This window comes from Sparus aurata, chromosome 10 (assembly GCF_900880675.1).
Source record: "Sparus aurata chromosome 10, fSpaAur1.1, whole genome shotgun sequence".
Classification (NCBI taxonomy): Eukaryota; Metazoa; Chordata; class Actinopteri; order Spariformes; family Sparidae; genus Sparus; species Sparus aurata.
This window is the reverse complement of record NC_044196.1, coordinates 34,482,691-34,507,235: the sequence shown is the minus strand read 5'-3', so window position 1 is coordinate 34,507,235 and position 24,545 is coordinate 34,482,691. Positions and strand designations below refer to the sequence as shown.

General features: G+C 41.8%; 3 protein-coding genes across 10 annotated transcripts in view; all 3 read right to left on the bottom strand.

Moving 5' to 3' along the window:
- Positions 1–1,329: 1,329 nt before the first annotated feature.
- On the bottom strand, positions 1,330–3,915 carry LOC115589057 (DNA damage-inducible transcript 4-like protein). Its single transcript, XM_030429741.1, has 3 exons — positions 3,754–3,915; positions 3,312–3,461; positions 1,330–2,788 (listed from the first exon to the last, which is right to left on the bottom strand). The coding sequence occupies exons 2-3, from the start codon at positions 3,400–3,402 to the stop codon at positions 2,298–2,300; spliced, it is 582 nt and encodes a 193-aa protein (XP_030285601.1). The 5' UTR covers positions 3,403–3,461; positions 3,754–3,915; the 3' UTR covers positions 1,330–2,297.
- A 6,083-nt stretch (positions 3,916–9,998) lies between these two features.
- LOC115590619 (uncharacterized) lies at positions 9,999–14,806 on the bottom strand. The gene is made up of 11 exons (XM_030432059.1): positions 14,591–14,806; positions 14,452–14,508; positions 14,037–14,144; positions 13,738–13,779; positions 13,631–13,651; positions 13,452–13,508; positions 13,289–13,330; positions 12,250–12,348; positions 11,999–12,023; positions 11,837–11,919; positions 9,999–11,002 (listed from the first exon to the last, which is right to left on the bottom strand). The coding sequence occupies exons 3-11, from the start codon at positions 14,050–14,052 to the stop codon at positions 10,989–10,991; spliced, it is 399 nt and encodes a 132-aa protein (XP_030287919.1). The 5' UTR covers positions 14,053–14,144; positions 14,452–14,508; positions 14,591–14,806; the 3' UTR covers positions 9,999–10,988.
- A 7,926-nt stretch (positions 14,807–22,732) lies between these two features.
- The window catches only part of LOC115589223 (serine/threonine-protein phosphatase 2B catalytic subunit alpha isoform), a 60,477-nt gene continuing 58,664 nt past the window's right edge, over positions 22,733–24,545 (bottom strand). For all 8 annotated transcript variants that reach the window (XM_030430009.1, XM_030430012.1, XM_030430004.1 and 5 more), the window contains one exon: positions 22,733–24,543. In XM_030430009.1, the coding sequence (XP_030285869.1) occupies positions 24,341–24,543 (203 nt within the window). In that variant the 3' untranslated portion in view covers positions 22,733–24,340. The remainder of the gene's footprint in view (positions 24,544–24,545) is intronic.

Below are 24,545 nucleotides of genomic sequence, written 5' to 3'. Positions count from 1 at the left end.
AGACCATGACACTTGACATATAATAAAACAATATAGTGTACTAGTATACCGGTGAGTCTCCACAGACAGATGTTCAGTGTTATACAAGTTTATGGGCTTTACAAAGCAAACTTGTACTGCTGACCCACATGAGCACAGCAGGGGAAAGAGATCAGGCGGGTGACACCGAGTAAATGATCACTGGTGCTTTGTCCCCTTCACAATGAGGATCATGTGCCTCTCTCATTAACCTACTGTACCCACGTCACCCTGTTCACTTGTCCATGTGAATGAGGTGACTGTGTAATTGGTCAAACTTTAACGCAATCAATATGAAGTAGCACAGCATCAGGGCAACAGTTTACTTTCTTTACCCTCAGAACACGCATTTACACAGATAAGAGGCCCGACGTGGAGAATAAGGTCAGGAGCACAAAGTGATTACTGCAAATGTCCCACACAAGTGTCACAATCTGGTTAATCTGGATCTCACTTGTATAGCTCACCGACACAGGCTCGCAAAATCACTATGGAGACGCCTCCATTAAAGACGGCGAGAGAAATGTCACACAAACGCAACACAAGCAGCTGATGTGCTTGTAGAAACTGCTGCAGCAGTGAACTGTGCTACTTACGTTCCATAATGATTCTTCAGAGGCCAAAAGGAGCAGATCAAATATTAATCTATGTAGTTTCAGGGAAAAGACTTTAATCAGAAGAGAAACACCTTCACTGGCTGTTTTTTTAATGCCTAAACAAACTAAACTCGTCATTTGTGGCGGACCCTGCCACCTTTCTAGCTTCAGTGTTCTGGGGACCTTATTTTCCTCTGAGAACAGCCTGTTTATTCAGTTATGAAAAAATAAATATTTGAGTTTGTATTATTACCTCATTAATATTGTAAACATTAAAATTCTTTGTTTGAATTTCTTCTTCAAAATGACATAGTGCCCCTTTAATATACTGTAAGTGTAGGGACTCACAGAATCAGATGATGGTGCCAACAGCAGTAAGTGAATCATTAATTATCGAAGTTTGTTCATTTCTATGAATTTTGCCAAATAAGCAACATGAGTTGCTGTACAGAGGCTGCTGGTGGCTTATGTGCTGTCAAGCTAATAATTCTCGTCTCATACGAGCCACGACCGCACATAATAAATGCATCACATTCTTGTAAGGCTCTTGTTCTGCCTGCTCTGTTTAACAGGCCTGCATTGTCCCACTGCTGCTGCCCACTCCAGGCTCAGCATGCCTGGTCATGGCTCCAGAATATGCACGGTCATGTTGTGTGAGCACTGAACAAATAGTTCTACTCAACCTGAAACAAACTGCACAGACTCAACTGTCAAATAAGGTTTACATTTTTTATTGTCCAACAGACAAAACCTAGTTTCCTTCAACAGGAAGTTTGTTTCAAATATCATTAAAAAAGAAAAGAAAAGAAAAAAAAACTGTAGGAAATTCACCAAAAAAAACAAATTACCAGCTGGACCTCCAGAACTTTGTTTGCACATCCCGTTTAACAAAACTACATAAAAACGAATAAGCTGTTACAATCCTTTTTAATAATCTATTAATTCTGTGTCTTGGGGGGGGAGGGGATATAAAAATAAAAATGCAGTAAAACATTTACACTAGACGTACACAAAGCTGTGATCCAAGTGAAAAAGACATTTAAGGCATCCACATCGCCCCATTGTGAGAAGCCCCACACCGAGACAGCAGCATCTTCACAGGACATTCAGTCATAAAAAACATCCACAGCCCTAAATACAGCATTATACAACTAGCTACATATGGCCCCCAAGGACTGAGATTCAGTCTCTATTCAAGCCTAAGTGTGTTTACTGCTGCTGAAAACATTCAATTTATCTGGAAACACACAGATGCATCAACAAAGTGGCTAGTGTCTTTAACAAAGTGTACCCACGGTATGTCCCTCTCAGTTTTACATTCATCTGCAAAATGTACATTTTCTAACTGTGTTTGAGCAACAAATGCTCTGATTAGAAAAAGAAAAGAAAAGAAAAGAAAAAAAAAACACCCAGAATATTACAATTTTGCTGTTTAAAAAAGAAAATAACTTTTAGAAACACTGAAGCAAAACTAAGGCCTGTCCGGCTCATTCATGCTCAAGCTTTTAACCTCACATCCCAAGTTCCAAACTGAACCGACTGGCTACGAATAGTCGAACTGACAAACTGTGTTGTACAAAAACACTGTAGAAAATATGACACCACTGGAGTGTCTTTTACATTTGGGCAGAAGTGCGTTTAACCCACAGGAAACCCGATATCCCACTCCAACCCTCCCATAGTTCAGCACTCCTCGATCACAGTACCAGCCGCGGAGGAGTACAATTTTTTCTTGACGAGCCGGAAACCAGGACTCAGTTTGAGTACGTGCCTGAAAGTCGGGGCAAAGCAGGTCCCCATAAAAAGGAAGTCCCGTAGGCTGGGCCAGGCGGTGCCATCCTGCTTGAACACTAGAGTCAGCTCAAACGTGGGCACCACGGTGGCATCGTACACAATGCGCTCCAGCCGCTTGCAGCCCTTCTCCAGCTCCAGGTGGATGTAGAGGACGCAGCCACGCAGGCCGCAGGGCTCGCAGGAAGCCAGGCGCAGGACTTCTCGAGCGATTCTCCGCGTGAGCTTCTCTGGTACCAGCACAGAGGAGCAGTGCAGCGTCGTCTTTTTGGCTCGTGACAGGCAGTTTTCAAACATCTTGGCCAGCTGTTGACAGGTTCTGTCCTCATTGACATCTACATTCCTCTGAGGCTCGGCCAAGCAGTGATCCCAGAAATCCAGTTCTGGGAAAACAAAAGTTCAACATTGAGGACCAGATCCAGCTTTTCTTCTTTTTAAATAAAAACATGCCAACTGCAGGGCAAGAAATGTTTTTTTTTACCAGAATGCAAGCATGCACCAATCACATTAAGGTTGTTCTGACCTACAAATCATCTTTTGCATTGTTGTTTGCTGCATACGAATGCTCTCACATAAGGAACAGAAGGATAAACATCTGATAGATTGTCGAAATGTCCAAAACCTTAACATAGATAATCAACCTGATCACAATTTAGGATTTGCAGAACAGAAAGAAAGCATGTCAGATTTGCCATTACAGGCAGGCTGCTGTTGTGTAGACCAGGCTAAAGGGATGACTTCATCCTCTGTTGACTTGCCTCTCCTCCTCCCCTCCCCTCCCCTGCTGCAGCCATGCACCACACAGGGGATAAACAAGCACACAACTGGAAGTATCCAGCAACTAGCAGCTTACCTATACAAAGAAAAACAAAAAAACACACACAGAAACAGCCAGTGGACGCTTACCCTTCTCAATGCAAGCCTGGTCATATCTTCGGTCGACCAATTCTGAGATGCACTCGCTGCTTTTGGTCTTTAAAGTGCTTGTGGCAACCATGGTGACAGTCTTGATTTGTCCAGGAGTGGGCTGCTTTCCTGTGGATTTAGCAAGGCTGCCTGGAAAACGACGTCAGAACAAGAAGAGGGAGACGAAGAAGAAGAAGAAGAGTCAGGGCAGCGAATTGTTTTTACCTCAGTAAGAGACAGGTGGCTCCTCACTCAGGTGTCCACATTACGCTATCTCAGCATCTAAACGCTTAAAACTGTCAAAATCTTAGCTAGCAATTAGCAAGACAGCCCCCACTTACCTACCGCCCCACACACACATAACAGAAGTTTACCTGGCTCTGAGACTTTAGCTCTTCAATTCTAGCTAACAACCGTTAACCGTCCAAATAAAACCACTCACCTTAATGATTATTAAGTGCAAAATATCTCGGCTTCACCGGTCTCTCATAAATAAAGTCTGACGCCGTTTCTTCTCCCACACCGACAGACACACAGACACACAAACACACTGCAGCGGCCACAAACTTCTCAGCATTATTTTATACACTCCCCCTGCCCAACTGACCCGAGGGTTCGACCAATCAGAGCGCGCCTCGCGACGCCCAACGCGGCTTTTCCCTGATTGGCTGTGAAATAGAGTCTGAATTAAAAGATTGACCAATACCAGCCGAGGGGGAAACTCGTGTTGCTACACAGCCAGCAGGCTGAACCCTGCGAGGTGAGTTTGGGTCTGATGTAGTGACTCTGTGGGTTAAATACCTCTTTTTATATATTTTATTATATTTACATCAAGTTTATCAAAACTCAACTAACAAGGGAAAACACAGACAACGTTTTAAGTTTTTTAAAACAACGTAATGTAACTTTTGTCCTTAAAATAGCTTCAAAATCATGTTTTTGGTTACATGTAAATACAGAATGACAAATCACTTCAGCTTAAATGTTTGTTATTTAAACCCTCACGTTCTGACATTTTGATGGCCAACAAAATATTTAAATCGTCTCTAACAAAGCAAAAAATGCAGATGTTCACATTATTTGACCACTAGACAGCTTAAATAGTTTATGCAAAGCTTAAAAAGTGATTATTTTTTCAACATTCAACAACAACTTCATGTTTTACAAGGTTTTTATAAATGCTAAGGAAATAATTTTCTTTTTTTCTTTATTAAAATGATGACGATTGTTTTTTTTACAACCAGGTATTGTAGCAGAGCATCTTCTATAGCAACTCATCTTATACAACATTTTATTTATTCCAATTTTAAAGGTGCGATGTAAGAATCAGCCACCTGACAATTTCAAACTCAAAACAAACAGTGGGCAGCATATCACAGCTACCCGCTAACTGCTGCTGCCAGCTGCTGTTAGCCCAGTTAGCCATCCAGCTAGTGTTTCAGACTAAGAGAGCGCCATGTGAGTGTTGGTGTTTACAACTCTAGCTGGTTAGCTGCACAGCTTAGTGAGCTAACAGTAGCTAAAGTGTTGGAAGCATTAGCTTTATTTTAACTGCAGTTAGCAGTTACTCCGGTGATATGCTGCTCCTATAGCTGAAAGCACGAATTCAACAGGTGGACATATACATTCTCACCTGTTGCACCTTTAAGTGACATTTTAAATGCAGGATTTTTACTTATAACAGAATATTTTCACAGTGTGCTTCAAGTGCTTCTGGATTCTTCCTCCAGCGCAGGAGCTGACACGTTCAAACGTGATGCTAGCCTTGAAATAAGCGGCAGAAGTATGACTGTGGAGCTGTTTGGCCCGGTCTCAAGAGCTTTGCTGTGGAATCCTAACAGGCCAATCCAGCAGGGTCCAGGGCTCTGCTGCAAAATCAAGCATTATTAGTGGTTGTACCCGCGGCGGATGAATGAGTGGCTTCCACCTCTGACATGAAATTATGTGCAAAATAAGCAAAACACTCTTCCAGATTCTCTCAAACTAATCAAAGCAGATATCTGTGGCTTATCTCGTGGTCCGGTCTGTAAGGAAGGAGGACGTTTACTGAGCCAACATGTCTCACCTTACTGTATTAGTGTGTGTGTGTGTACATTTGGCAGATAAAACACTGAGCGCAGTTGTTTGGCTTATCAGCAGTTTATCCCTCATCATACAGTCTCAACAGAAAAATTTCTCCCATGCAGTAACTGGATCTGACCCTCTAACCCACCAGCAGCTCTGCTGGTTAAAGGGTAATGGAAGCCAATGGACGAGAGAGAGCGAGAGAGGGAGAGTTTTCCTCCAGTCACATGGGGAGAACTAGATATGCCTCAGACACAAGTCACATGCTTTAGCTAGTGTTACTGCCTTTGTGGATGCGGGCATATACTTGTGCAAAGTGCTTGCTGAGCAATGCTTTTGTTAAAGTTGTGTGCAGAAGACTTTGACACCAGCAGGAGATCAAATGGAGCATTTAGGCTGTCTGATGTTTGATTTGACCTGAATACTTCGACCCGAAAATAGAAGAATATTTGATTGTGTGTCAAGTGCAGAAAAAACAGGAGGCCAATAAACCAGGAGTTAAAGGGGCACTGCACAGTTTTGGAGAAGAAATTCAAACTCAGAAATGTCAGATTTACAATATTAATGAGGTAATAATACAAACTCAGCTATGTATTTTCTTAACAAGCTGTTCTCAGAGGAAAATAAGGTCTCAAAATATGATGCTAGAAAGATGGCAGGGTCCGCCACATATAAGTAAAGTAAAACAGAATGAAGTGTTGGTTATTTAGTTTGTGTAGGCATAAATAAAATCAGTCATTATTGATTTCTTGCCCAGAAACTACACAGAGCACCTTCAGGACCGCAGTCTCAAAGTGCAGAGCATCAGCTGTGATTATTACAGCGGTGTTAACGAGGTTCTGACCTGAATTTATGTCAGATATTCAAGGTCACCGTGTTGCTGAGTGAGCTTTCGTTCAGACCCAGTAGCCCACATTCTACACTGTAAAAACCAGCATAAAAAAACTTAACAAGCAGCCAGGAAAACTCTCGTTAAGCATTTAAAACGAGGTCTGTGCATGCATGGTGAGTTGTAAATAGTTTCAGATCAGATAATATTTGTAGCCTATAATAAGAATAGAAACCTACAATCTTGAGAGAAATTTTTAATCCGAGGAGAAAGATCTTCATGCCTGAACAAACAAACTCTTTGTTTTCATGCGTGAATAAACTGAGTTAACAAACTGAACTTAAAGGACGACCGGTTTCATACTGTTTTCCTTTGTTTATATGTGGCGGACCCTGCCAACTTTCTAGCTTCAAACAGTGTTCTGGGAGCTTGTTTTCCTCTGAGAACAGTTTGTTTATTCTGTTATTTTTTCCATTATTACCTCTTTAACGCTCCATAGCTACATAGTGTCCTTTTAACTTTTGTGCAGCCTGGTCCGTCTGCAGCGTTCCCGTCACACTTGCACGATAAAAGGATGTCCGTTTGTTTTCCCTAGTTTATAAAAGCTAAATGAATCTTCCTCTTTTGCAGTGACAATAAAAGTTGAAGGGCAGAGACCGGGGTAACGTGAAGCCCCTCTGCTTTCTGACCTTCACCTCCTGTCGGTAAGGCGATACAACCAAAATCTGCTTGTGAATTTGCTCCATGTGTCACCGCCTGTTTCCCTGAATGAAGCAAAAGATGAAACGTGTTGTGTGTCGGGTTACTAATCCATCGCGGTGCAGATCAACATTCTGTTATCTCCCGTCAAGACCCCCGGTATGCCGGCCTGACAGTGAAACGTGCTCCATGCTGCCCCCTCCTCCCGCCCCTATGAAATTTAACAACAGCAGCCTTTTTGATGAGTTGCACTTCTCTATCTCCTCTGGTGATAACAAGTTGCATGTGCAGAAACGTTCCTCGTGCGGATCACAGACGCGCTGCTCTTGCACGCAGCTGACATGCCCTAATTTAAAAAGTAGGTTCTCTCAAGTGGAAAGGTGGAAAAGATGCATGATAACATTTTGTATTTGTTAGAGGCAGCAGACAGAATATTCAACATTTACACTCTTGCAATTAACTGTGAAATATATTGTGTTGCATTGCTTTTTTTTGTTCTGACAGTTGTAGCTATTGTTTGATGCAACTTATGAGAAGGAGCATAACTTGATTGCATATAAAGTCCCTGCAAACATGAAGAAAACCTGCAGACGGCTGACTGTAATGCATCTTTAACGTCACCTGCAGCCAGTGGTGGAACAGATGATGATGATCACATATTGCACCTGTAAGAATACTTTCATGTTAATTCTTTTGCCCTAGTGACATTTTGAAATGCATGACTTTGATAAACGATCCAAACTCTTCTTCCACCGCTGCTGCTAAATGAGAAAGCTGTGTAATTTAGGCACAAATGAGCAACATGAGGCGGTGGAACAGACCGAAGCTACCAGACTGTATATGAGAAACACAACGGCTGCAGTGAGAGACATTTTCTCTGCATGTTCTCTGCAACCACATCTCTCATCTTCATGTCTAATTGGGTAAATTAAAAAAACAAGCGAACAGGAAATGCGCAGTAGCTACATCTGTTGTGTTCATTATTGTGTCACACAGGAATTCAAGACAATTTGAGGATCCTCTTTCTGATGAAATCTTTAGTTAAGCTGAGTTATCTTCTCCTGCGGGGGCAATTTCCATCGTGCTAAAATGGTAACTTTGACTGCCGTGCTGCCAACATTACAGATTTAGAGATTTAATATGTGGAAATGACCTCTGTTGGGTCTCTGAAGCGCGTAGGAGCTTTCAAACGATTAGACGGCTGGTTCACAGACGCAAAACTCAACAAGACTTAATTCTGTAACGACAAAATTGTGTTGAAATGACGTGCAAACACTGAAAAAATGGGTTCAAATTGACACATTGTGAAGTCAATAACAGCCCCCGTGAAATACTGGGTTAATTTTTAACAATTCGTATTGATTCTCAGTGTGACAGACGAGCTTCTGGCCTAAAGAGGGAGACTGAACGCTGTGAGCTGGAGAGTGAAGCTGAAGTATCCTGGCGTTACACGCTGGATGTCACTCAGCTGCTGCTGCTGCTGCTGCTCCTGGTGCATTGTGGGAGTGTGTGATGGGCCCTCTGCCAATCTGCTCACTGTCTCTTTGAGGGAAATGTGCCCACAGTGGAGAGCTGCTGCCCAGTCTCAGCTTACACAGGCTGCAAGAGACACAGCCTGAAAACACTAGCATGTGAATCGATTCAAAATGGAGGTCAGGGCTACAAAATGGCCAAAGTCATTTGATTTTATTCTGTGAAATTGAATTAGTTCCACATAAAATCACTGTGTAAAGATGTGGAGACGGCGGTTACATGTGGACGTGTGTGTCTGCTCTGTATGGAGGCTGTTATTAGGATCAAGCAGGAGACTGAGTGAGATTCTGGTGCTGATTTCTAACTCTCACTCCTCTGTCATCAATAAACACCAGCTTCTGAACTGTGGAGCAAACATGGTGAGCTGTCTGTGTCCAGACTGTGAGCGCCATCTAGTGGTGAGTCACTGAACTGGGACCAGTGTTGGTGACACAGTATACATGCTGTACATCACACACAGGAACTCATGGGGAGAGTCCTGATGAGTGTTTACGTCCAGCGTCGCTCACTGTGAATATCATGCTGCTAATATGACTGACTGAAGTATGGAAGAACATTTCTGCCAGATTAAAACAAAAAAAAGATCAAAACTCAGTCTTGATTGAGAAAAAAATCCATGTTAAGTCATGATTAGGAGATAAGAAGTCAAAAATCAGAAGAAACAAGGTGTAATTATAAGATAAAAAGTCATATTATTGAGATAAAAGACTGGAATTATACAATACAAAATTGGAATTATGAGATTAAAGTTGATATTTTGAGATTAAGTCATGATAATGAGCTACAAAGATGAAATTTGGAGATAAAAAAAAATAAGTATGAGATAAAAATTTAAATTATGAGATTAAAATTGACATGTTGAGATAAAGTCAAAATTATGAGATAAAGTTTAAACCATGTGATACAAAGTTGTAATTATAAAATAAAAAGTCAATGGATAAAAAATTGAAATTCTTGATACACAATTGAAATTATGAGATTAATGTTGACATTTTGAGATAAAGTCATGATTATGAGATACAAAGACAACATTTGTATGTAAAAAAAATAATAATTATGAGATAAAAAGTTTAAATTATGAGATAAAAACATTTAATTATGAGATTAAAGTTGACATTCGGAGATTAAATTATAATTATGAGACAACAAGTTTAGATTATGTGATACAAAGTCATAATTAATTAGATAAAATGTTTTAATTATTGATGCAAAATTTAAATTATAAAGATGAAAGAAAATAATAATTATGAGATGAGAAATGTAGATGATGATATTAAAGTTGACATTTTGAGATTAAGTCAAAATTACGAGAAAAAAAATTGAAATTATGAGATTTAAGTTGAAATTTTGAGAAAAAGTCATGATTATGAGCCACAAACACAAAATTTGTAGATGATGAAAATAATAATTATGAGATAAAAACCTTTCACACATTTTGTTTCTAACTTGTGTAACATGTGACAGATGCTTGAACTAAATCATCATGTTATTAGTTTGTATAACTATTGAAAGAAGATTTATGTCAAGTCACTCAACATGTGTGATGTTAAACAACAACAAGATCATTTTCTGGTGATTTATTGAGGAAACTGAGGTGAACAACAAAATCATTCCAGCCGTTAAGCAGTTCCAGTGTCGTTGTGCTTGAATGTATAATTACTGAGAAAAGAAGACACACAACATTACCTGCAGACATACACACAAACATGTCCGCCTGGTGGAATATTTAAAGCAACATTATGTAAATATTTATATGAAAATAATAGTTGTCATAGCGACAGTGAGAACGGTGTGTCTGATGTTCCCACGCTGGGTCGTGCACCATTTAACTTGGATGAGCGGGAGGTAATTCTCACTCATAACTTGACTCATTGCTAAATGCTGCCATTAGCTAGTTAGCTCAGTTAGCCATGCAGCTAGCGGACTCTGCCCAGCACCGGGGGATTGGTGGCACGGGAGCTTTTGGAGGTGGAGGTGTTCCGGCTGCAAAATTAGGAAACTTGCTGTTTTCAATCATAAGTGATGTCATCAGACATGCACATGACTCGCTGTACTTATACCAATTCTTGCATAATGTTGCTTTAACTTCCTCCTTTTAAAGACAGTACTAAAATACATAGAAAAGAGTTCTTATGACAGTTCTTGGTGACATTATAATCTACAAGTATAAACCCAAAGCTTAATCGTAAAACTATGAAATGAATTACATCAAATATGTGACAGATCTGAGGTCAGTGCACTGTACAGAAAACATGTTCTGTGGTCCAACATGCAGAACAAAATATGCTATGCAGCTTCATTTAGGTTTGTCTTAGTCAACAATATACTCAAAATAAGTTTTTATTTTCTAACGATTTACATCCTTTAGCTGTTTAACTGCATTCAGCAGACAGAATCATACATTAAAAAAACACCTGCCTCACAAATTCTCTCACAAAATCCACAAAAATTGAAATAAAATCAAACAGCTAAACATTTCCTCCAGACCATCAGTGTGTGGGCGACAGATGTGACTCATCCACTGGCTGATCTTGATGTTGCTGCCCTTCTCTTTATCTCGCAGCCGCTGAAACATACACAACAACAACAGATCAAACCACATCTGTGTGATACAACCAGGACAAAGCTCATGAATAATGCTCTAAATGTGGCTGTGAGGGGATCGTTTCTTCAGATTTTTTGTTTTGAATGGAGCTGTTTTGATATAAAGATTCAATAACGAGGTCAGGGGTCATCCGTGTAGAGCGGAAAGTATAAGAGTAACACGTTTTACAGTCAGAGAGGAATTTATAAAGCTACAATCCAAAGAAATTCAGTCGTCTGCAGCAACATAAACATGTTCTTCCTCAGCAGAATTCCTAAAGCATGACTCCATTTCCCCCCGAAGCTCACAGCCAAGCCAGCGAGACCTGATTGTATTAAGGAAGGAAGGCAGGACATGGAGTGCCCAGATTTCTTTTTTTTTTAATTTTGTTGAAGGGCGGAGTCATGGGATATAGAGTCTGTGTAGAAAAACACAAATGACACATGTGGATGTGCACATGCATTCACCTCACCAACAAACATGCACACGCCCGCCACGTCTGGGCTGCACTGACATTTACTGGCTGCACAATAGCTCCTGTCCAAAATAATCTGTGTTTATGTTAGGAAGTCCCTATCTTTCAGGCCCTGCTGCTTGTTTGAGGGCGGGGGCGCGAAATCACAGGAAACACCTTCTGTTGCCCAGCAAAGCCCCAAAAGCCCAAACAGCACAATGAGATATTAAAAGCTTGTTACTTCCCTGGAATAATTGCAAGTCCGTGTCTGGAGAAACAGCTTGACTAAGTGATGGAAGAACGTACAAACAGAAGGAGCTTGGAAAGGAAATCTCGCAGGAAATAGAAAGCAGGCAGCTCACCATTCTCTTCTCCGCCTGATGATTTCACTCCGAGGAGCATGACACCGTCTTTGGTGCTCTCGGGCCGGCTCTGGAAAGATGCACTGTGGCAGTGGAGAGAGGAAGAGATGAAGTCTTGGGTTGTTCACACACTGATTTAATAACTGTAAGGTTCAAACTTACTTCTCAGTTCCAGTGTCGATGGTTTCTGTTGTATGGAGGATCAAAAAAAGACATTTTTACCAAAAAGAAAGTACAAAAAATACATATCTTCAATTTTAAACGTGCAATATGTAAGAATTCTAGTTCAAAACACACAAAAATGAACTAAAAGTATCAACAGAATGTAAAAAACCCCATCAGTTCTCATATTATTTCATCTAAATGTTAATATAGGCCTTCTTTTACGTGGTGCATTCTGTTTGTAGACACACCTGTGTGGTCGTGGATCTTCTTGCATTTGAATTTGAGGAAAATGGCAGCAGCAGCTACAAACACGGCGCCCGGCAACAGGATCCACAACAGCCTTTTTTCTGAAGGAAACACAGGAGGAAACAGTCATTCACATAGTTCAGCCTGTTTCAGACAGATTCATCTCCAACCAAATGACAGAGCAGCGACGTAGCATCCGCAACACCTCAAAGCTAACCTTGAATAACAGTTCCAACAGTGTGTTTTGTTAGCATTGCAAAGTAGAGCAATGGTTATTTTTTAAATCATTTATTTATTTACAGACTTTGATTCAATACAGAGGGATGATAAGTGGTTATAATGTAGTTGTAACTGTCTTCATGTAGGATATGATAAGGATTTGTAGCGACAGTAGCAATAAAGCTAAAGGGATAGCATGTCCATCAGTCGCTTCGCCTTATTGGTCCAGACTGAACGACCTCAATGTCTACAGGTAACTATTATTTTGCCATTATCTGGTAAAAAGGCTATTCACTTTACTAGAATCAATACATACCAAGCTGATGTCATTCCCATGAGCCTCAGCTGATGTGTAGACTAGAAAATATTAGCATGCTAACACGCTAAACTAAGATGGTGAGCCTGGTAAATAAATAAAAAAGCATGACTGCGCTGTCAATGTGAGGCCGTTAGCATGTTAGCCTTTAGCTCAAAGCGGCGCTCACAAAGCATGGCTTCAGACTAGAGGAGCCAATGGAAGTGAGGATCGCCTCCACCACTTATCGCGGCAGTGCTAGCAAGCTAGTGAGTAGTTAGCTCATGTGCAAACATTGTGTAAATAAACAACCTGCAAACTCTTTTCCCCACAATTGATGAGATTTCGCCGAGCAGTACAGTGTTTTTATTCTTTCTTATAATACAACGCTGTGCACCCAGTTTCGAACCACTAGCTGCACAGCTAACTGAGCTAACTTGCTAATGGCAACTACAGTTAGCAGTCACTCTGAAGTATGAAGTATGAATGTGTCATGGTTTGTGGGGTGTGACTGACGGCTGTATTACCTGATTTGGGTAACTCTTTGTCACCACTGCCAGTCTGAGGACCTTTTGAAAACAACATTTTCATGATTAGCTTCCTGCACAGTTTGATAACACATGATTAACGATTTGATATGGTTGCATCATTCTTCATTCACGGCTTCATGTGCACCGCAGGGCGACTAACCAGCACCTTTAGCGATTTCACCCGGTTTCGCTGTCGTCCCGCCCGCTGCAGGTGGTGCTGTCATTTAGAAACAAATGAATGACTTACTTAAATTAATTCAAACAGTCTGTTGGCATCACATTTTATTCAAGAATGTAAAGGCGTAAATATAATAGAAATGTAGTGTGTGTGTGCTGTACCTGCAGACGGATCAGATGCACCTGTGAAAAATAAACATCAAACTTATTTTAGAATTTAACTTCTCATTAACAACTTTTTTAGTTATGTTATTTAATTTGATGCATACCTGCACTTGTGACTGGGTTTTTTGGTTTTTCAGTGCTCTCGTCTGGTCATAGAAAAGACAAAACAAAACCAAAACAACACTGAATACCAATTTAAAGGTTCACGTGTGGCATTTATTGCAACATCAACATACCAATCACCTCATCCTCGACTACGCTGGCAAAAAAACGTAAAAACTCAAAGAGCTGTTGTTTGGTTTGTCCATTCCAGAACTACTGAAGACACATGGCAGCACAGAATGGCCACACTTTGCTTTCATGCCAGTAAAACTCATAACTTGTGTACTTAATCTGTTCTTACCTCCATTCTCATTCATAGTCTCATTTATCTTGGCAGTAGGTGAGATCTTAAACTGCTCCCCTGGGTGGGAAGATCTTGGTTGCACATTGCCGGAGATATTTGGTGAAACTGACAGGCAAAAACCACAAAAAAGTTTTTAGGACAAAAATTTCAAACATTTTTGAATTATTGTTTTAATTTCAGACATTATTTCCTGTGTTCTGCGTGCAACTTTTCGTATTACGTCCATGTTATTTTTCTCTTCCACACAGGATGTAAAGCGTGATTCCTAAGTACCAGACGTAATGATGATGAACTAATCTCACATACATAAACCCAGTGGTGCTCGACGACGCCACCATTAGGCCAACTGTGCAGAATTGGATACAAACAATCACTTAAAATATGTAATTAATAAATAACTTACGGTGTGTACCAGAAGCATCAGAAGGTTTCACGCTTTCATCAGCAGTCTGGTTAGGATCAGGTTTTCCTGGGGGAAGACAGGATCTTTTTCAGGAACATTTTCAACAAGATCTATTCCAACTGAATCCTCTGAACTTTCTAACACTAACCTGTCACATGAGTTAGGCTGGTGGCAGAAGTAGCCGGAGGTCCAGGTTCTTTTCTTGGTGCTGTTGGTGTTGCGTTGTCATTCTGGGCTTGTGCTGCTGTTGCTGCTGGTGCTGTTGCTGCTGGGGCAGCTGGAGTTGCTGGTGTTTCTGCTGCTGCTGGTGCTGCTACATCTGCTGGTTGTGCTGATGCTGCTGGTGCTGCTGCTGCTGCGTCTGCTGGTTGTGCTGCTGCTGCTGCGTCTGCTGGTTGTGCTGCTGCTGCTGCGTCTGCTGGTTGTGCTGCTGCTGCTGCTGCTGCTGCGTCTGCTGGTGCTGCGTCTGCTGGTTGTGCTGCGTCTGCTGGTTGTGCTGCGTCTGCTGGTTGTGCTGCGTCTGCTGGTGCTGGTGCTGCTGTTACAACAGTGAGGTCAACAGGTAGTTGCATAAAATCTATAGATCACTTTGACCCTCCTAAGTTCCCATCAAGCTTTTTGTATTGACATTGACCTGAGTATCTAAATCCTGACCAGATAAATGGGCATATGCCATCAGTTGTCTGTGTAAGCAGCCTATTACGACCCATAATTAGGTTCCTTGCTAGGTGGCAAAGTAATCATGATGGGAGCAAAGGAGGAAGTCGAAGTCTGCATATGGACGAGGATGGGGTGGATGGATTAGTCTAATCCAAAAGGGATTTATTTCAACTTTTGTTAGGTAACTTTAGCTACGTACGTAATCAACCCGAGCCCTTACCTTTCCTGAACCTAACCAGGTATTTCTGGTGCCTTAACCTGACCAAACTGCAACTTTTTCTCAACATGAGATGATGGAGGTCCGGTTCGACACAAGTCCACTACACCTGTCTCTGGTACTCCAACATTCAGTAGACTAAAAGCTCTTTCTGTGAGTCACTGAGGTATGAGGACGTGTTAGCTTGACTTAGAGGAAAGCGACACCACTCAAATACACAATCTGTAAGTTACATATAAGGCTGCGGTGTCTACTTATAACCAGTAGATAACAAAATCTTTGTCCCAGTGTCTGAAAAAGCTTATTAAAAAGGTTTTAAAACATTTGATGTTGATGGTGTGCTCCTGTAAAATGTAGGTGCCAGGCAACCTGCAGGAACTAAACAAGGAAAGTCAGCTGTTTCTTTGTGCTAAGCTAGGCTAAGCTAAGCCAAGCTAGCTGGCTACTGTTATACTGTAACTTCTGGGTGTGACAGTGTTGCTCCATCAGGAGGCCAATAAGTGTATTTCCCAAAATGCAGATAGGACTTTAGCTTTAATGCTATGAACGAATACATATGTTAGTGTGAGGGTTACATTTGTGTTTCAGATGATGTTATTGGTGGGTTGGTTTTGTTACCTGGTTGAGTTGATTCATCCGGTGACACTGTAAAGCAGAAACACAGCAGTTTGGTTACATAATTAGGTTCCTTGCTAGGTGGCAAAGTAATCATGATGGGAGCAAAGGAGGAAGTCGAAGTCTGCATATGGACGAGGATGGGGTGGATGGATTAGTCTAATCCAAAAGGGATTTATTTCAATTTTTGTTAGGTAACTTTAGCTACGTACGTAATCAACCCGAGCCCTTACCTTTCCTGAACCTAACCAGGTATGTCTGGTGCCTTAACCTGACCAAACCGCAACTTTTTCTCAACATGAGGTGATGGAGGTCCGGTTCGACACAAGTCCACTACACCTGTCGCTAGGTACTCTCACCATTCAGTAGACTAAAAGCTCTTTCTGGTCACTGAGATATGAGGACATGTTAGCTCAACTTAGAGGAGAGCAACACCGCTCAAATACACAATCTGTAAGTTACATATAAGGCTGCGGTGTCTACTTATAACCAGTAGATAACAAAATCTTTGTCCCAGTGTCTGAAAAAGCTTATTGAAAAGGTTTTAACACATTTGATATTTATGGTGTGCTCCTGTAAAATGTAGGTGCCAGGCAACCTGCACTAAACAAGGAAAGTCAGCTGTTTCTTTGTGCTAAGCTAGGCTAGGCTAAGCTAAGCTAGCTGGCTACTGTTATACTGTAACTTCTGGGTGTGACAGTGTTGCTCCATCAGGAGGCCAATAAGTGTATTTCCCAAAATGTAGATAGGACTTTAGCTTTAATGCTATGAACGAATACATATGTTAGTGTGAGGGTTACATTTGTATTTCAGATGATGTTATTGGTGGGTTGGTTTTGTTACCTGGTTGAGTTGATTCATCCGGTGACACTGTAAAGCAGAAACACAGCAGTTTGGTTACATAATGAGGTTCCTTGCTAGGTGGCAAAGTAATCATGATGGGAGCAAAGGAGGAAGTTGAAGTCTGCATATGGACGAGGATGGGGTGGATGGATTACTCTAATCCAAAAGGGATTTATTTCAACTTTTGTTAGGTAACTTTAGCTACGTACGTAATCAACCCGAGCCCTTACCTTTCCTGAACCTAACCAGGTATGTCTGGTGCCTTAACCTGACCAAACTGCAACTTTTTCTCAACATGAGGGGATGGAGGTCCGGTTCGACACAGGTCCACTACACCTGTCGCTAGGACTCTCCACCATTCAGTAGACTAAAAGCTCTTTCTGGTCACTGAGGTATGAGGACGTGTTAGCTTGACTTAGAGGAGAGCGACACCACTCAAATACACAATCTGTAAGTAACATATAAGGCTGCGGTGCAGAAGCTGGTTAGCTTAGCGGAGAAAAAAGGCGGGAACCAGTAGATGACAAAATCTTTGTCCCAGTGTCTGAAAAAGCTTATTAAAAATATTTTAACACGTTTGATGTTTATGGTGTGCTCCTGTAAAATGTAGGTGCCAGGCAACCCGCACTAAACAAGGAAAGTCAGCTGTTTCTTTGTGCTAAGCTAGGCTAAGCTAAGCCTAGCTAGCTGGCTACTGTTATACTGTAACTTCTGGGTGTGACAGTGTTGCTCCATCAGGAAGCCAATAAGTGTATTTCCCAAAATGTAGATAGAACTTTAACTTTAATGCTATGAATGAATGCATATGTTAGTGTGAGGTTACATTTGTGTTTCAGATGATGTTATTGGTGGGTTGGTTTTGTTACCTGGTGCAGCTGATTCATCCGATGACACTGTAAAGCAGAAACACAGCAGTTTGGTTACAAACGTGTAATTCAGGAATTCACAGTGCTTGCTTCGGGAAAACACCAGAATCAGTTTATCTATGTAAAACATTTCCTCTGACTCTATTTTAGGTTCAGAGTTGCATTTTTGCATCATTCCTGTTTGGCACGGCTTTAAAGGCCAGTGTGTGAGAAAAAGGCATGCCCTTGCCCCGCGTGTCAGACTGAGGATGACGAGTCAAGACGGCGTTGGAGGCCGTGGCGTGTTGAAGTGGATATCCTCTGTGCTGCAGCATTTTGAAGCTGCATCCTGTCCCAGACAAACTATTGTTGTCCCCTGACCTGAGCAGCCGAGCTTCCTGTCTTCACTGCTGTCAGCCATGATGCTATCGAACATACTTCACACCAGAGCAGACGCTGACGGGCCGGACTGCCAACCGCATGCTGCTGCGTCTGGCTTCATGAGGCTCAGCGAGGAAAGGCGGCATGTGGAGGAAGTCGTGTCTCAAGTCCTTAGAGTCAGATTCCAGATTTCAGAGTTAAATCAAGTCCCAAGCCCTTTGAGTAATTTGACCTCCAACTAAGATCTTGAAGCAAATTAATGTCCGTCACAGATCTCAAGTACTTTAATGAAAGACGAACCCAAGTCTCAAGTGTCTTGGGTCAAGTCCAAGTCAAGTAAGTCAAGTGATTTTACAAGTTTTAAGTATTTCAAAGCAATACTCAAGTCTCAAGTCCTTTGAGACAAATTCGAGTCAAGTTTTGAAGCAAATCACAAGTCAAATATCCCAAGTATTTTAATGAAAGACAAACCCAAGTCCAAGTAAGTCTTCAGTATTTTGAAGCAATCCTCAAGTCTCAAGTCCTTTAAGTCATTCTGATACTAAATCTGAGGTGTTTCGGAGCAACTCACAAGTCATGTTGGGAGTCCTGCAATTAACTCCAGACTAGTCCAAGTTAAACCTCAAGTATTCTGGAGCAAAACCTGAGTCCTATAAGTCATTAGATACAAGTCTTACTAAAATCTGGAAACACATCTGAAGTCAGTCACTCGTCTTGGAAGTCATTCGAAGTTATTCTCAAGTCTCGAGTCCTTCAAGTTGTTCTGGACGAGTCAAATGAAATCTCAAGTATTCCAGAGCAAATCACTGGTCAAGTCTCGAGTCTTTTGGAACAAGTCCTTTACAGGTGGGCTGATCGGAGAAAGACGACTTATTGTTGAGTTCTGTTCCAAGATCGTCAAACACCATCGACTGAGACGCAACAACGAGCCAACTTTCTCCAGAGTCGCTCCCCTTCAAGTCGCTGGGAACGAGACAAACTCGGGTCTCGAGTGTGCAAGTTCCCACTAATGTGTCATCCTTGGAGCAAAGCCTCGGGCGACGTCCACAGTCGAGCCTTAAATTGCACGTATGTAGAGTTTACGTGGTTTTGTACTGTTCTTTTCATCGCACAGCACTCATAATGAACGAGTCGAGCTGATATAAGCCTCTATGTAGTGAAGGTCAAAGTCTCACGTCATTGCTTCTCTTGCGGTGGAAACGACCTCAGAGTCTAGTGAAAATGCCCCCGGCTGTAGTCGGGGCGAGGGTGCTTCCTCCAGATGTTTACTGCTAAACGCTGGAAGCAGATTTGGTGCCAGTCGGGACGTTTTGGGTCTCGGGACAATGATCTGTTGTCTCTGTGAGAGAGGGGGCAGCCTGGTTCTCACTGGCTATCTGCTGTTAGATCACCTATCTGCCCAGCGCAGAGCAGTTAAAACTTCTTTTGGCTCGGCGCAAGAAAAACAAACAAATCCAGAGCCTCCCTCTTTTTCCTTTCCTCCGACAAGGAGACACCCATTTGTCACTTTGGCACTTTTTACATTCCTGACGATTTGATTTGTGATTAAAGTCTGATGTTGCTGGGAAAAAAAAAACATTTATCAACTAAAAAATGTAAATGAATAGCTGAAATAAAAGTGGAGCACACACGGACACACGGACACAGCTTATCTGGGAAAGAATAAACGGAAATGAACTGTTTGAACTGATGTCTCAGAGGCAGCGATCAAAGTGTGAGTGTCTTTTGAACAACGCTGTGATCTTTATCTCTGCACACACCAGAACACATCCAAGTACACCAGATCTGTTCTACACAACACACAAATCATACATGCAATCATTATCTGACTATAAGAAACATGTTTGTCTCAAGAGCTTCAGACTTAAACCTTGATTTAAAGGTATTTTTTTGATATAATAAGATATGTAATTTTTCAGTTCTTTCCTGCGCTGAAATAAAGTGATCTCTCTGCTAATCAGAGCGGAGGACTTTAACGGGCCCTCGGCTCTGATTCCATTATATCTAGAACAGCATGTGAGCCAGAAGCTGTTTCTCTGGTTCCCCTCACCTGGTGTGAAGACGTGGACAGATGCGAGCAGGAGGAGGACGAGAACCCTGATGGTCTTCATGTTGTTTCTGCCGCCGTGAACTCCTCTGACTTCTCCCTCAGACTCCAACCAAGTGGCCAAGTGGAAAAGGTGTCCGAGCTGGGGCGCTCTGCCGCTGATGCTTATTTTGGCACTTCCTTTAGATAAAGAAGGGGGAGGAAATACACTGGCTTCCCTTCCTGACGTAAAGTGGGTGGCTGTGGAGACCAGTGCAAAGCAGCCAGCGGGTGCAGACCTGAGTCCACTTAATGGGAGTCTCACTTCATGTTGTAACTCCCATCACTTATTTTTTCCTGCCCTGACACACCTTAACCATTTGGGAGTAGACTGGTACTTACCCGCCCGCTGTGCCAAGATGGTGCAACAACAAGTTCATTTTATAATCACTCTGATGAAGCAAAAGGTCAACCGAGCTTTAAAAGAGCGAAATCCAAGAACTGTATGTCATTTATTATGGGATAGAATAACCAAAGATGTCAGGCACTTCAGGAGTCAGTGATAGTGGAAAAACAGGAACCACTTACACCACATGAACACACACACACACACACACACACACACACACACACACACACACACACGCGCGCTTCAGATGCATGGTGGCTGTCACATGCACACAGCAACACAACAAACTAAACACAAGATACAATCACAACATGGGAGTTTGTTCTGTGAGATAATGACTGGAAAAAGATGACAAAGTCCCGGCGGCCCGAAGGGAGCAGCTGAAATACCAGCCGTGACGTTTCACTATTCTTCATTGTTTATGCTGCAGCTCTCACAGAAAGCGTGGAGATGACCTCAGATGTGTCGGCTACGTACGAGTTCAGTCCAGATTCATGTTGGGGAAACAAAACACATCATTTTTGACATGAGGTGTCAGATTATCGCAGCTTCTGGAGCGACTTTAGAGAGTTTCTGCTGCTGGACATTAGCTGTTCATTTCATGTTCTCTTTGACTTTGAGTTTGGCTTCATATTATATATATTTATTCCTCTGAGGCTACAAAATCAAGCTCCTGTTTTTTTTTCTCCTCGGCCCTCCCGAAGAAAACAGGATGCCAGAGTTTACTTCCTTTCATTTGAGCATTGTGTGTGAATTCACTTGAAGAGACCCAAAGAAAGACACTTCAGAACCCAAGGACACGAACTGTTCAGCTCAGTGTGAGCGTGTGTAGGATCGTTCCATTAATCTGGACAATTACTTATAAAGAAAAGAGGGTCAACACTTCATTTAAAGGTCTGGAAATGTCATGGAAAGTAGGTGGCAGTGACATATTTGAGTTTTTACCCAGAATGACCACAATAATCACCTCAAAGTGTCTTTGAAATCGCCTCATCTGTTAATATACAAACAAACATTTCAGTAATAAATGATACTTTCTTTCATAGTTTCTCAGAAATCTTTCAAATGGTCAAATTCTGTCTAACGTCCCCTCAGCAGGTCACTGAGTTGAAGTGACTTGTTGCAGCAGAGTTTTTCAGCTATACTCATTATTCCACTGGTTTAAAATCCCAGTTAAACCTTCTATGATTGGGCATTTGTGTGCAGTGTGAATGTAAACACTCGGCAGCAGACGCGTGTGTTTATCACTTCAGCTCGTCTCGGATAACTTCCGGTTTAGCGCCCGACTTTCGTTGAATGGGGAAATAACTTTCCAGATGTTATTGGACTGGAAGGCTCAAATTATAGTGAAACGAAAGTGTTTATAACTCGTTTTTACAGACGCTTCTTTCACGGTGGGTCTGTTGTTGTTTTCTCTCCTGTGTACGACTGTTTCCTGCGTATTCGTATTTAACACTTTGGATAACAAATTGCAGACACACTGTCATGTCTGAGGGAATGAGGTCGATGTGCGATTGTTAGCCGTCGTACCTGCGTTTAAAAAACCTGCGTGGACCTGCTGAGACCGTGCTGGTTTTCTCGGTTGCCGTCGAACTTCCTCTCAGCAGGAGCCTAAACTGAAAAGCAGCTGAATTTCTAACTAACTTCCTGTCTGCAGGACGCTTGGCAATTATCACCTTCTTACAAATAAAATGAAATCTGAGAAGTAAATCAAAATAAAGTTCTCTTCCAAATCTTTGTCTTTGTGCTAAAGAGGAAGTCTGCAAACTCCCGTCTGATATTTTCACAGGTATACTCGTGCACGATCTTGGCTTCATCTGCCTACTTTAATCAAGAAGTCAACTGAGGTTGATGAGGAGGAAACACCTTTGTTGCAGAACTGGCAAGGAGCAGTTTCCCCATCTAAACACTGCGACCCGTCAGTGCCAAGATGTTCAGTTCTGTCCGCTCACAGCCGAGACAAACAACAAGACGAATGCACAGAGTATGTAGCTGCATGTGGTTCAGGGTGTGAAGCTCTCCGCCGTCTTAGTTTCACCTCTTGAACCGCGAGGTGTGAATGAAATATTGTGTTTCATCGTTAATGTCTTTGTTTTCAGTTACGCGGGGCGGCGGGCGAGTTTCCTGTAATCTTTCTGGAGAGCACAGACCATCACGTCGCTCCGTAACACAGCTTTCTTTTCAATTGTGATGCAAAAACGTCTGCGTGTGTTGTGTGTTTGCTTTTGTTCTGCATGACGGATGTTCACCGTCTGAGTCACGCGCAACACAAACACACATTCAGGAGAGGCGAGTTCATTTCAAGTTGAAATTCATGCACATTTTTATTGAACAGTTATATAAAATACTTTTCATAGTTGCAAGTGCATGCCTCATCTGCCAACAGTTTTGAAGTTAAATTACAAAAAGCAAGGCTTCATGTCGTGTAGTGAATTACTTGGGCACTTAAGCAGTTCTTAAAAAAGATCGAAGTATTTTTTTTTTTCCGTTTCATCTTAAAGTATTGAGCAAGTATCAAACCTGTAACTGATATACAAAGCAGAGTTCCAAATAATAATAGTAATAATAATCAAATTACACTTTTTCTGTGGCACATTTACAAAACAGAACAAAACCGATTTTACCTGTTATATGACACAAACAGCTAATCATGCATTTTGGAGTTACACATGTAACCACACACCTCACAAGAATCGTCAAACATGCTTAATTGGACTGTGTGCACTTACAAGCGCAGGTTAAAAATATGATTTCTCATCCATCATCTTAGATAATTAAATGCTTCAATTACAAAAAGAAGTTGAAGGCATAGAGCATCATGGTGTTAACTGAAAGTATGCAGGTATATCCAGTATATGTTCACTAAAGCGCAATATATTTCAAAACAGGCCTCCACAGCCAAGGTATTCAGATTTTCTATTTCCTTTGTTTGATTTTTATAAAACATGCATAGGCAGACACTTTATGTTTATTGTATTCTTTTTTTTTTTACACAATATAGGTTCTCTATTTTTTAACTTTGTTCGCAATACTTAAAAAGAGAAAAAATTAACACTCAATTCCAGCAAGCCACGATAAATCTAACCCCCCCTTCCCTTTTCCAAAAAAGAGACAAAAAATAAACATATTTGCAAATGATAGATAGGTAAATGTAAATTCCAGTTATGAAACTCAAGAAAAATAGGTATTCATTACCGAGTTATTTAGCCATTATACAGAAAAATCAGGTCAAAGCACACACCAAAAGAACCTGAGGTAAGCATAATATGTACAAAACCATAAAACGTTCCATTATTTGGCATTTCGACAACATTGCAACATTCTTTTTAAGACTGCCTAATTAATTTCAGAGCTATTTTATAAGAGTAGCAAAAAAAAAAGTTATCAATAAATAGTCCTTATTTAGTTTGTACACCCTTATATGTTAAAAACATTATCTCATGTTCTGTCCTTTTTAGTGCTGTATTTTTGTAAACGTACAATAGTTAGTAAGAAGTTACACGACTTTTCCGTTTCGGTGTAAATGAGCAAGGGTCTTTCAAGGAAAAAAGAAAATAAATCACCTTTAAGATCTCGATCCTTCGGTCTGTCTGTCTGTCTGTCTGTCTCTGACATACTGCGGTGTGGTGGGGAGTCGAGCACTTTATAGGCCGGACTGCTCAGAAATGTGAACCGGTAATAACTTAGCAGATTTGACTATGAACTAATATTTTGAAGGCATATCCAAAGACTAGCAAGTGAGATGTCCCCCCAGTGTGAGCCATAGATGCCTCCCCACTCCACTCTCTTAACACTCCCCCCCTCCACTCCTTCACCCTTTGCCCCGTTTCTGTGGTGGCGGGCCGTGATGAGGCTGGGGGCGGGGCAGCCCCGTTGGCCAAGGTGGCGCCTGCTGTCGGCCTTCACTGGATGTTGCTGCCGCTGCTGGTGCTTCCCTTGGCGTCCGTGCCGTTGGTCTCCGAGGACAGCGCCTTGTTGAGGGAGTTGAGGCTGGCGTCCGAGGGCAAGGCGTCTCGCCGCGGCGGCATCCTCTCGTTGATGCGATCCAGGCCCTTCGCCTCCTCGAAGCTGGTGATCTTGTGCTGGGGCGAGAAGCCTTTGATGGCT